Source organism: Ruditapes philippinarum, unplaced genomic scaffold (assembly GCF_026571515.1).
Source record: "Ruditapes philippinarum isolate M1 unplaced genomic scaffold, ASM2657151v2 ctg2551_1_1_1_1, whole genome shotgun sequence".
Lineage (NCBI taxonomy): Eukaryota > Metazoa > Mollusca > Bivalvia > Venerida > Veneridae > Ruditapes > Ruditapes philippinarum.
In genome coordinates, this window is record NW_026859979.1 from 88,622 (window position 1) to 101,608 (window position 12,987).

The 12,987-nt window shown below is 31.0% G+C and overlaps 1 protein-coding gene across 1 annotated transcript; it reads left to right on the forward strand.

Annotated features, from left to right (window-relative positions):
- Positions 1 to 1,003: 1,003 nt before the first annotated feature.
- LOC132758491 (uncharacterized) lies at positions 1,004 to 12,529 on the forward strand. Its single transcript, XM_060750169.1, has 7 exons — positions 1,004 to 1,122; positions 2,230 to 2,341; positions 5,261 to 5,312; positions 9,863 to 10,198; positions 10,787 to 11,122; positions 11,360 to 11,647; positions 12,107 to 12,529. Exons 1-7 carry the CDS (start codon positions 1,004 to 1,006, stop codon positions 12,433 to 12,435), a joined length of 1,572 nt encoding a protein of 523 aa, XP_060606152.1. The 3' UTR covers positions 12,436 to 12,529.
- Positions 12,530 to 12,987: the final 458 nt, after the last annotated feature.

Sequence of the window (12,987 nt, forward strand, 5' to 3'; positions counted from 1 at the left end):
TCACTGTTGCAATATGTGATGACAAATGAGTCAACAACAATTGCATTTCACATGCTTTGAGCTTACTCTCCTGTTGATCGGTCGGATGTTTCTTACCGTTCACTGAAGTAACAGGAATGTATACACTGAGCTACAAAAGCAGCATAGCCCTAGGCTTTACGCGTTGGTCAAATTTCATGAAACGTCAAAATCTTACTCAAATAGTTTCGTGAGTTGTCGATTGCAATCATCCATGCTTATTGATTAAGCATCATGTTTCGTATTAAAATGAATAATTATGTTAGTTAGTTATATTTCTAACAGCTACAAGTGAATTCCGGTTTAACTCATACAGTTGGCTCCGACAATGCTGCATAAGCGAAACGCCACAAGTCAGGGACCGCAAAACATTTTTTAATGAATGAAACAGGACGAACTAGGCGCAAGAATAATTCCCCTCTCCTTTTATTTTGCACGGGATAGTCAGTGTTTCAAACATGTAATCACCGTAGCACTATAAAGGAGACAATATACTAAAGATAAAGTTCCAAGGCTATAAATTTGCATACGCACTAGATTTTACTACTTCTTTTCCGTGACCTTGACATTTGATTCTTCGAAATGAATAACTACTTGGTCTTTAGTTAACAATTAAGTCTTTTCACAAATGACTATAATACAAGGGTCTTAAAACAATGAAACATCATTTTGACAAAATTTGGACACAGGTGTTTAAATTTTGATCAGAGGAGACGGTTTAAAAAGGAAACCAAGGGACTATTCAGAATTATTCAACCTGAAATCAGCCATTTTAATCTGTTGGCCAAGGCTTTTGTCGAAAATAAATCTCATAAGAAACACAATCCTAAGACCTACTGAATAGTGTTCAAATTTACAAAAGAATCCCATGACATTTAATGGCTGATTTCTTTTTAGAAAAATGCAAACTGTATTTTTGTTCTACATTTCTTTTTAAAACAAATCTTATTTAATCGTAAACAAAAGTGTTAGAGAGATAGAGGACATGGCCATAAAACCAAACAGGATACATGGTGAATACACTGGAATACTCTCTAGAAGACTTCACTTTTTTGTAAATGTTTATGGAATAATCAATGAGGAACAAGCAGGTTTTAAGGAAGGGTATTCTACTGTTGACAATGTGTTTATTTTGCAATCTATGGTAAGTAAACAGGTACAAAAATATCATGGTCAATTGTATGTAGGCATGATTGATTTTAAGAAAGCTTTTAATATGGTCAATAGATATAAGCTTTGGAAAGTTATGTGTAAAAATGGGATTAAAGGAAAATTATATAGGGCAATGAAATCTATTTATCATTCAGTTAAATCTTGTATTCGAACACCAGAAGGTATGACAAACTATTTTGATTGTTTCAATGGACTTAAGCAAGGCTGTTTGATTTTTCCAACACTTTTTATTATCTAAATTAAACATATATATTAATGAACTCATCATAAGTTTGAAAAATAGTGAAATAAAAGAAGTTCGGTTATTTCCAGAAAATCTCTCCATTTTGCAGATGAGTTAGCCCTTATAAATGAAACAGATGTAGGTTTACAAAGATTGCTTGATAAATTTATTTTTTTGTGTTGAAAGTGGCTTAGAGATAATATTGAAAAATCAAGATATTAGTATTTAAAAAGGGAGGTAGACTTTCTAATAAAGAAAAATGGTATTATGATGGTAAATTATTGGAACTTTCATATTTATGTTGTTGTCACATTGTCAAGACAAATGTCAATATTTAAAATGGCTGATAAACAAGATATTAAAGGAAAAAGAAATCTTATTTCTATTTTATCAAATTTATACAAATATGGTAAGCATAAAATATATATATTTGATACTAAAATAGTTCCAATATTATGCTATTGATCTGAACTGTGGGGGTCAATTGAACATGAAGGTATAGAATTCTGGAAACAAAGTGATCCCTCGGAAGCATTAATCACAACAAAATTACACGAGAATTGCAGACTCGGTTTGATTGAGTCTGTACATGAGGGATAATGAATAAGTGCTACAACCGTATATAATTATGTTTGTAAAAGATACATGTGTGTTAAACAATCAACTGCAAATGCATCAGTTTTAGGAGATTGTGGCCTTTTTCCATTGTACATAACTACTGCATCAATAATTTAAGTATATTGGTTTAAGATATTAAGCTTACCTTATGATCGATATGTGAAACAATGTTGTTATATGTTACTTATATATGATAGGAATGAAAAGAAAAAATGGGCTTCTAACATTAAACAGCTACTATATACAAATGGTTTTGGATATGTTTGGAATAACCAGGCAGTTGATGATAAGAAATTGTTCCTACAAAAGGTTTGTAGATAGAATGAGAGATCAATATAGGTAGAACTGGCAAGAAAAAAATTAAATCAAAGTAAAAAGTAGATTCATATCGTTTGTATAAATCTGAATTAATACATGAGACATATTTATCTGCTGTTTTAATTCGTAAATTGAGAAATGCACTTGCAAAATTACGTACTTCATCACATGATTAAAATATAGAAAGAGGTAGATATAGACAAGAAGAGAGATCTGAGCGTATATGTAATCTATGTAAAGTTTCAGTAGAAACAGAATTCATTTTGTAATGATATGTACGGCTTATTAAAATTTAAGATCAAAATACTTACCAAGCAAATATTTTGTTAATCCAAATATTCATACAAAAGTAATTTAAAGAGTTGTCAGACTGAAAATATTATAGCTAATATTGCAATAAGTTTGTATTTCATGCCTTTGAAGAAAGAAAAAGATTATTAAGTAAATATGATAAGGTACACCTTTAAATGGTAACAAGGTTGTGTTTAAACATAATGCTACTTGTACTATATTCCATTGTTTGTAAATGTATTGATATGTATATGTTGTTTTGGGCTAGAAGCCTTGAATCAATAATTTCTTTGTCATTGTCACTGACCTAGATCTAGATAATTGAACATCAAACTACGTAGCTCAAATAATGTGCAGTATTTTAAGAATAAATACGATATAATAAAGTAAAAATCAAATTTCAAAACGTTTTCCTGAATTCTAAAGATGTGCCATGATAGCAAGTCAATATGACGTCACAAGTTCCGGACTGTTATGACCATTAAAATAATGAACCCTTGATGCTCAAATCTTAAACACGAAGTAAAATTGTAAAGTTTGATACCTAAAATAAATAATCAAGAATTCACGAAATTGAAACCATGGAGTTCGTGAAGTTAAAATTATGATTTTCTGAGGTACAAGTCAATGAAGTTGAATCGGTGAATTATAACGCAATACTTTACAAATGTTTTAACAAATATTGTTAAATGCACCATTTTTGTTTTTAACATGAAATGGAATGACCTTACATTTCCAACATGGAATCAATATATAGAGGTGTACGATCATAAGCAGCAAGAATGGGTCCTTATAAGCCGAATCCATTGAAATGGATCAGCATTCGAAGTGCATAACGTCCTATTGTCCATACGGTTAACCCCGTTACACAGGCAACTGAATTGCAAAGTCGGAGGTTAAACGTAACAAGGTTCAAATAAACAGGTCAGCGTAAGATATTCTAATCATGAACCATTATCAGTAAGAACATATATTACATAACTTCCCAAAGACATTGTACGCTGCGACTCAAAGGGTCATTTTGAACACAGATACGAGTGATGCTCATCTGTTAACAATGTCTTTGTATCGAAATTGTATTTATTGTTAGGGAACATGTTGTTTTAATGCAATCAAATATTTGTTGTTGTAATTGTAGCGTAAGGAATACTTCTTGTACAATGGACGGATACAGAATTTTTTATTAAAAAAAATTATCAAAAGGGAAAAACAATGAAAAGTTTTTTAGAAGAATTCAATCCACGTCAGATGAGGTACAATGGTTGCATAGTAAGATGACAAAATGGAAAAAAATCAAACAAGAACAATGCCCAAGCTTGACAAAATTAATGAATTATCAGTGTAATAGTCATAAACCTATTTGACAGAATCGCATGAAACAGGAAAAACAATATATATATGGTTTTGTTTTGTTAATGAAATTAAGATTGACTTAATTGAATACGGTTATTCTAATAATATTCTGGTAATACTTTCATTTACTTGATGAAATGTACATGAACGACGACTTGTATCTTTTGATTAAAAAAAAACTTAGATCATTCTAGGATTTTAAATTTCGTTCCTATCCTAAAATTTCAAAATTCATCAATTAGAATTGAAACAGCAGAACAATCAAATGCAACAATTGATTTATAGATTCATGGGTAAGCTTAAATATATCAATCAAAACTGGCATATCCAAATTTTGATAAAGAAATGACTTTACTGATACCAATGATCAGTTAAACACGTTAAAAGTTTATTGATTCGAATTTCTGCACAGAAAAATGATGTGATTCTCATTCTAAATAATAATTGTTTCAGGTTAGCAACACCAAAACAAAAGTATCGTTGAACCAAAGGTGTATTGAAAATACTGGTCGCATTTACTGGCATTTTTATCATTCAACATTCATTTAGCTTGCACGCTTTTTCTTCTTCTGTGATTTAAGCAAATGAAGCAATTTTGTTTCGCATAAAAACGTTTGTATTAGCCTTGCTAGACTACAACTCATTTAAAATGTTACATTTCTTTATTTATTTTAATTATCTATGCATTTATTTTGTGCAAATCTGCTTCCTTATTCGTCTCAGTACACGGCGCGGGATTGTTTGCGACACAATAGTTTCATTGAAGAAATATGGACAAATGCCTTTAGTCATCTATTGTAAGAAAGTCGATTCAGATATAAACGATGAATAATTTTAACTTCCTTGATAATTGTTAATCAGTCTTTATTTCCTCTTTATCGAATTGTTATACACATATTTTGTATAAATGATTTCAATGTGCATTATTAATCTTGATTACAATCGCATCGTATCATTTCCAAACAATCTATACTAGTAATTCTCTTGTTTGTGTGGATAGTTTTCAGATCATTACAAAATGGTTAAATACTAATTACTTGAAAAGTCTCTGTCAGGATCAGAGTATTATAAGTTATTGTTGTTTACTTAAATGCAAGTGAGTATTTATTGTCTTTACAATTTTTTATTAGAAATCCTTATAACGAATTGTGGTTTATATTCTATGACAATATATGTAGTCAAAGGATTTATCTCTTTCTCGTCATGTGTTCAATTTATCTCTCAAATAAGAACCTAAGCCGTAACCAACTATTTTGAAAATTGCAGGTTGACAAAAATATGCTGTGGCAAGCACTATTACTTTTTGGTGGAGCAAAGTGTAAGTTGTTTTTTTTCTTTGTTTTTGTTATGTATGATAATACAATCCTTACTCTGTATAATTTCCAGATAAAAGTCAATATCTGATTTACTGTTAAGTCCTTTTAAAAAGGCTAAAATATTCCTTAAAAATATGTTACATACATTTATAAACGCAATCATTGAAACTCATGCAAGGCTTGTTCTGTAGTACATTGTCTTTACGAGAAGCAACGACAATAATTGAATTTTACTTTTAAGTTTGCTTTATTACATTATAAATGAAGATTCATCAAAATTGTTATAATATAATTGGCTGGGTAAAACAGTAAAATAACATCTTATTTACACAATGATTTAACATTATAATAAACACTGTAGTGAAGTAAGCATAATTAAGCCATTATACGTTATATACAATATGTTCAAGAAAGGTGGTGCAAAAGCAAGAGACATATATAATATAAAAATATGTTGATATTTTTTACAAAGATTAATATTTCCGCTAAAGCGATGCAATACGTTGTTTGAGATTAAGTGTAAATATGATGTTTCATTGTACAATTATTTTCTTGAATCTGTTGCTGCTCGCATTTTGTATAAATTCATTGTAAATGTAAATGTAAAATCATTAAAAGATAGCAAATGTTTTATGATAATGTGAGGTTTTGGGGAAATTTACATCAGTTTTTGGGAAGGCACTTTCGGAATGCGTAATGTGTATTTTTTTAGTGAAGACTGAAGGGAGTTATGTTGATTTATTCTATTCAGAAGTGTGAAGTTGAAAGTTGCCGCATTGTTTCTACAATGTGTGTGCCTGAAAAGAGACATTGTAGATATATTGACCGTACTGTTATCTTAGAACAGATTATAGCAATGGTTTACTGTGGCGGTTTACAGGCCAGAAATACTACCGTGATTTTTGCTTACCACCGACATTTACAAATTAAAACATGTGTTTGATCTCAAACATCACACATGCTATCAGTAAAGGTTATAATTTTCAGAGAAACGCTTGGTTTAAATGTTTTCTAAATTTCAAAATCACTACTTACGCTTGATGCGGCGGTAATTGGTTATTCATCGGTAATAAATAGTTCTGTTATATTAACCCTTATACTTTTGACTAAAAATCGGGAAAATTAAAAACATAGACATGAGTGTAAAGTAGTCAATAAATATTTAAAATATTTGGCAACATACTGTTATATCTTTATTTTTGAAAACATTTTTTTAATTACTACGTAGCGACCAACTTTACTAGACAGGTCATAATCTCTTCCTCATTTTGAACAACGTAGTCTCAATATCATGAATATTTTCACACTGGCATGTCCATTCTTTATGATAAACAGTTAATAGTCCTTAAAATATTTTTTTAGAAAATATTTGCTCAAATTATCTGTTAAACGTTCGCTGACATATGTCTCTCTACTTTTCTTTCAAACTTATTAGTACACCCCAGTAGGCTGTACGCGAAAAACGCACACAATGTCGCTATGTCATATAGATGATAGTAAATACTTCGGATATATTAAGTTTAGAATTCACTGATGACAAGGAACATATAGTTTGAAAACATTCTTTTCTTGAACCATTGTCGCCGAAAACAAATTCACTTTAATTTGCCCTCCTTCAACATTTCAGCACCAAAATACATTCACTCTAGAAAAATTATAAACAATACTTATATTTTCATCCCACATTTATCAATCAATGTTAGAAAAAAGCGTTGTTTTTTTTCTCAATAATTACGTCTAGCAATTATACAACCAGTTGTTTACTAAATAAGTACCACGCTCATTTGAATCCCAATAGAAATATTTAAATATTTGGAGAAAAAAAGATCATGACCCAAAGTACCTAGTAGTCGTTAACCCGATTTTGATCTCATTAACTGATAATAGTTTCGAATTGATTAGACAACACGAATAAAAACATGTGTTTCGTTACAATAAGAATAATCGGAAGTAGCTGACAGTTTAATGACAGAAAGTCAGATCCTTTTGTCTACAGTGGTCAAATAAGTTTTTTTACCTGCACAGAACAAGGAAATAATTATTTCAGAGAAAGACGCAAAAATCAGTTTTAAATTAAATGAATGACCCCGAATTGTGTATTCAGATAGTTTTGAAGTTTATTAAAATCTAGGGCAACGCATCATATGTTGATAGTCCATATGCAATTTTCGCTACAGATTGATAAAAGAGAAATAATAAGTCAGCAGGTATGACTTCCATCACGGCTTTAAAGGCGTAAAGATTTTACGAAAAAAGATTTTACGAAACTTTAATTTGAAAACGATATTTGCCACCGAGGTGTTTAAAATAATCGGCGGCATAAGAGAAAATTCGTATTCATTTTACAGCACTTGATAAATTGCCAAAGAAAATTGTTTTACCTTCCTTTACAACAAAAACTTCCAATACACGCTATTTATAATACAATTTTTAGAACTGCCGCTTCGATGTTCTCATCTATTTGCGAAAATCGTGAGACGTTCATGATTGATAGGGATAACACTAGTAATAACTCGAAAGAGTGGCGGAAACTACAGATCGCAAACCCTTTTCTATTTTCCGAGTTAACAAGGGATTTCTCGCAGTACATATTAGTTTAAACATGTCATATTTCGATAATTGGCTGAGTGTTTGCAGTGTAAAAAGAAAAACAAAAACACACACCAATAAACAACAACGTTGACATGTCCAGAGTTTATAAGTGTGGTGCATAAAAAACATAAGACTCTCTGATCAATTTTTACTTATTCCATTTTGAATAAGCTTCGACGATATGTATTTTTTAAAGAAATATTTAGCTTAAGCCGCCAAAGGCAGCGACGTTTAATGACAATTACATTTCAAATGGGCATACCAATTTGAATTATCAATTATACCATTTTCTGGATTTCATTCAAGGTTTGCTTTTAGGGAACACAACTTTCTGTCCGTAGAGCATGAATATAAATGCTCATCACAAAACAGTATTTAATTGATCTCAATAAAATATGTTATATGTGAACATATTTATGGTAAATTGTTGCATAACATGCGGTTGTTGTGATCGTTTAATGATAAATGACATAAAGTATTAATGCTAAATTGATGAACTGTGACAAGGAACCGTCAGTTAGTAAAATGGCAGTGTGATCTTATAATGCACAGTCGTCATACCTTGGATGATGATCTAGTTGGCATTTCATTTAATATTGACTGTTTAGGTCGTTAAAATTTGCGTAATTTACAGTCCGAATGTAGTTATTTAAACAAATGAATCTGAAATATTTACAAAATGATAAGTCATCCTAACCACATGAATACATATACACAACAGTAATGATAAATGGCGCAAAGGACAGATCTTTTAATTTAGATATTTATAGTTACAGCACATTTTAAATAGGAAAGAAACTGTAAGTCTGAAACATTCTGCCTACAACTCTGATCATAGCCTTCCCATCAGTACATTCAGTGCTTTGATTAATTAAAGAACCTTTCAAAGGAAATTATGTGTCTTCCTAATGTAGCAACAGGTGTTTTCCCGGATAAATTTTCGCATTTTTGAAGAAATTCAAGGGAGTTTTCCTTTCCTTTAAAATAATGAATTGTTCTTGAAGGTTGACCCAAGCTTTAGCCGTACTTGTACATTAAACCTATCCTTTGTTAATATTAGGTTGCTCTGGAAAGTTACTCATAAAATTGCACTACAGCCGTATAAAGCTGCTACCGATAAGCACTATAAACGCTTTGCCTAAGATTTTACTACACAAATACATGTAATCTAATCAAAGGATGACCTACATACGGTCAAATCTGGTTAACCGATTAAATATATTCAGGAATAAACTTTGCTGATAACGTGAATCAGTTTATGAATATATAAAAAGTTTAAACGTTCAAATATCGCAATTACGCGATTAGAATGTTAAAGGCAAATTACTACTAAAAATCCATATTTTAATGCTTTAGAACTATCAAACATGTGTTTAAAATTGTCTATTGGTGCTGTGGATATGCAGAAATGTGTCAAAATGTAAGCAAAATTTTAGTATTTTGACTTTCATACAAAGTACTCATTCACTGTGATTATACCAGCTGTTGACAACAGACCAATCTACACAATTGTGTGTGTGTGTATATATATATTTTAATATATATATCATTTTAATTGTGTAATTTAGTGTGTGTAACACGAAAATTTCCCAAGAAATCTCAAAAGTTTGTAACTGTTACGCCAATGGAAGCAACTCAATAAACATTCTTAATTTGCATCTTTCACACATTTTATCTTTCAATTATCTGCAATTACTTAAAATGCAGAAACTTAAATTATAAATGATCAAATACTTAAAATGAAATTGTGTTAAATCTCATAATGGCTATTGATTATTTTCTCTCAATTTGTTGAAAAACCTTTTTCTGAATATTCTCTTATTGTAGCCTTTTAAAATATACACATTTTATCTTCGTATCTACTTTATTTCTAACTATGCTGCTTGTGAATTTTGTTTTGCCCTGCATGTTTATAAAGTGTCTATTACCGTATCAATATACTCTTAAATTGATTTTACAGGTCTGGTTCTAGACAATCCAACTATAACACCTGATTTTATTAACGCACTGGCTAACAGCAGCTTTGAATTGACGTGTTATACTCGTCAAAATGCATCGTTTACGCAATGGGGTACTGTGAAAAGGCGAGACAAATTTTCACTTTTGTATTACTCTCGGGAGGGATCATGTACACCTGATGGTTTCCTTGAAGATAGTCAATATTTCGAAACGAGTTGTTACAGCAATGGTACTTTTAAAGTTAAAATAAAACAGGTTAATATCAGTTACCATGGTCAAAGGTGGTATTGTTCTTACGGTTATGGATCAAGTAACTTTGCAAACATTACTGTTCGAGGTAAGAATGATGATTTACAATATATTAGGAGCATTATACATATTAAGATGTTGAAAGGTTTTGGCTTTGTATATTTGGAATATGAATAATCTTTGTCACACTAAATATAATCTGGCCCTTGTATGAAAGGCGTGTTGATACTGACTTTTAATCAAAGGTTCAAACCATATTTAAAGTCACACCGTCAGGGTTGAGGAAATATTGCAACTCACCTGTTTGCTCTGCATTGTCGCGGTGAATAAGAACATTAATTGTACATCGCTTACTAATTTTATTACATAGTTAAATATTTCTGCTTCATTTTGTTGAAAATAATCATGGTTTATATAAAGTTTAGGTAACAAGCATCGAGAAGAACTGAGCATGCATACATTTTCGGAAAATATTTATTATACAAAAATTGTGCGGTTAGACGCAGTGTAAACATTGCATTGTTAATGTTAATCATACATGAAAACGCTGTACCTTATCAATACGGTAATATTTAAAATTATATGATGATCAATTTACATTTTTAGTCGTATGTACCTGCACATTATTCAAATGATCAATATTTTATGGTACAAGTTATGCATACTTCTATTTCAGTTCCTGCAGACCACGTTACCATTGAAATTTCTTCAAACAAAAACATTTACATAACGGAAAATGAAATGCAAACTGTAAGTTGTAATACATCGGCATGTTTTCCAAAACCGAGAGTTAAATGGTACCTTAAAAATCCTACTAACAATTTGACAAAAGATATAACAGATCATTCGTCGCAATCATATTTCTTTAGAAAAGACGGGTTAATTTCAGCTGAAAGTATTCTTCAAGTTCTTCTTAATAGGACAGTTAACAGCTGGCATCTGTATTGCAAAGTATGGACACGAGCGAAATATGCTGACATTTCAAGCAGAGCAATTTTACTAAATGTGGCTTGTACGTATACAATCTGTATTCAAAATATTACAAAACTTTTCCGTATTAAGAGATGATAACAGTATGAATAATAGTATAATGATATATTGTTATAATAATCATTATGATCAATTAACTATGATCGTCATTTTTTCATAAATATCATTGTTTCCGTTTAGCTTGACGTGGATTTAAAGCGAAATCACTACTTGAAATTTTTAAGCATTTGAACAAATTATTTCATTTTAATACCTGTAGATCCACCTGACGGTCCTCCAATTATAGTTGACAATGAAATCGGGAAGACAGTTCAGGTTATCGAAGCAGAATCAGTTAACTTAAACTGTACCATTACCGGAGGCAACCCTTTAGCTATCCTTAGAATAAACTGTTTCAACAGTAGTTCAACTACAATGATTTCAACAGAAACGACGGTGTCTGTATACATTGTATGGAAAGCAATTCGTTATCTAAATAAATGCAAATGTGAGTCGGATCATATCATAGGTGGTACTCAAATCACAACCGTCAGGTTTGATGTCAGGTGTAAGTGATGATGTTTCATTATGATATACAGCTTAATTAGCAAGCAGTATTGAATTAAGATTTTTTATTATAACTTTGCAGTTGTTTATTGTCAGTATTTTGACAATTGTTTTATTTCATAGTTGTAATACATAGCGACATTCTTAAAACAACTGTGCAATTCTTTAACTTTGCATGTTGGTAAGTCGTTGATGTTCTCTCCGTACGCGTCGTAGACAGGCTTGTGATAACTTGAATCGTAGACTGATTGATTAGAAGATTAATAGCTTCGGCTCATGACTGGATTAGAAAACAAAATTGCCGGAAAAGGTGCGTGCAATAAGTTCCGATATATCCTGTTTGTTATATCTCTATGTCATGTTCCAAATTCCATCTGAGAGCTACAGTGCTATTTGAAGGGACAATTCTTGTTCTTATGTGTATGTATATATATGCTCTATTGATATTTTGATATTTCAGTTCCTCCAAGTATTGTTTACTTCAGCAAATTAGGAATTAAATCGAAAAGAGGAACGTTTGCTGTAGAACGAAATGGGGAAGTGACTATCGAGTGTTTGGCTGAGTCTAATCCTTTACCAGACATAATGCTCACAAATCAGAGAGATGAACAAGTTGCAATAGTAGAAAATGCCACATTTCTTCAATATTCCATATTTAAAGTGTCCTGCACTGATGCCGGGGAATATAAATGTTCAGCTAAAAATGTGTTAACAACAGAACACGTAATACTATCCAATCTGTTCATCATCGTTAAATGTAATAGTCTCTTAATCCTTCATCTCAATTAACCAGAGTATCTCAATACATATATATGATTATTTGAAAAATAAATGGTATGGTTAATTAATTTGTTAGAAATGGCCGTTGTACTACCACTTGATTGATGGAAAACCGAATTCATGAGCTAGAAAATAGGATTTGTAAAGTTGGAACGACACCGAAGTTTATACTTAATTAATATAACAAAATGCGTATTAAAATCAGCATTACAGCCATCATATCATGGGAATAAAAGCAATAAAGTTCTGGTTTGTATAGACCATTACATTAACATCAGATTGTACAGAGAAACTCATCGATGATCCTTTTCTTTCAGGTCCTCCTCGTCCGTCAATTCATAACTTCAATCAAAGGAACATAACAGCGCAACTGAATTCTGACGTCACGTTGCTATTCTTAGCTCAAAGTTACTTTGACGAGCAAAACAAAACTGTATTCTCATGGCACAGAAAGAACATGTCATTACAAAATAATGGCAGTAAATATATTATATCATCGTTTGGATTACAGTCTAACTTAATCATCAGAAACATTTCTCAGTCAGATTATGGACAGTATAA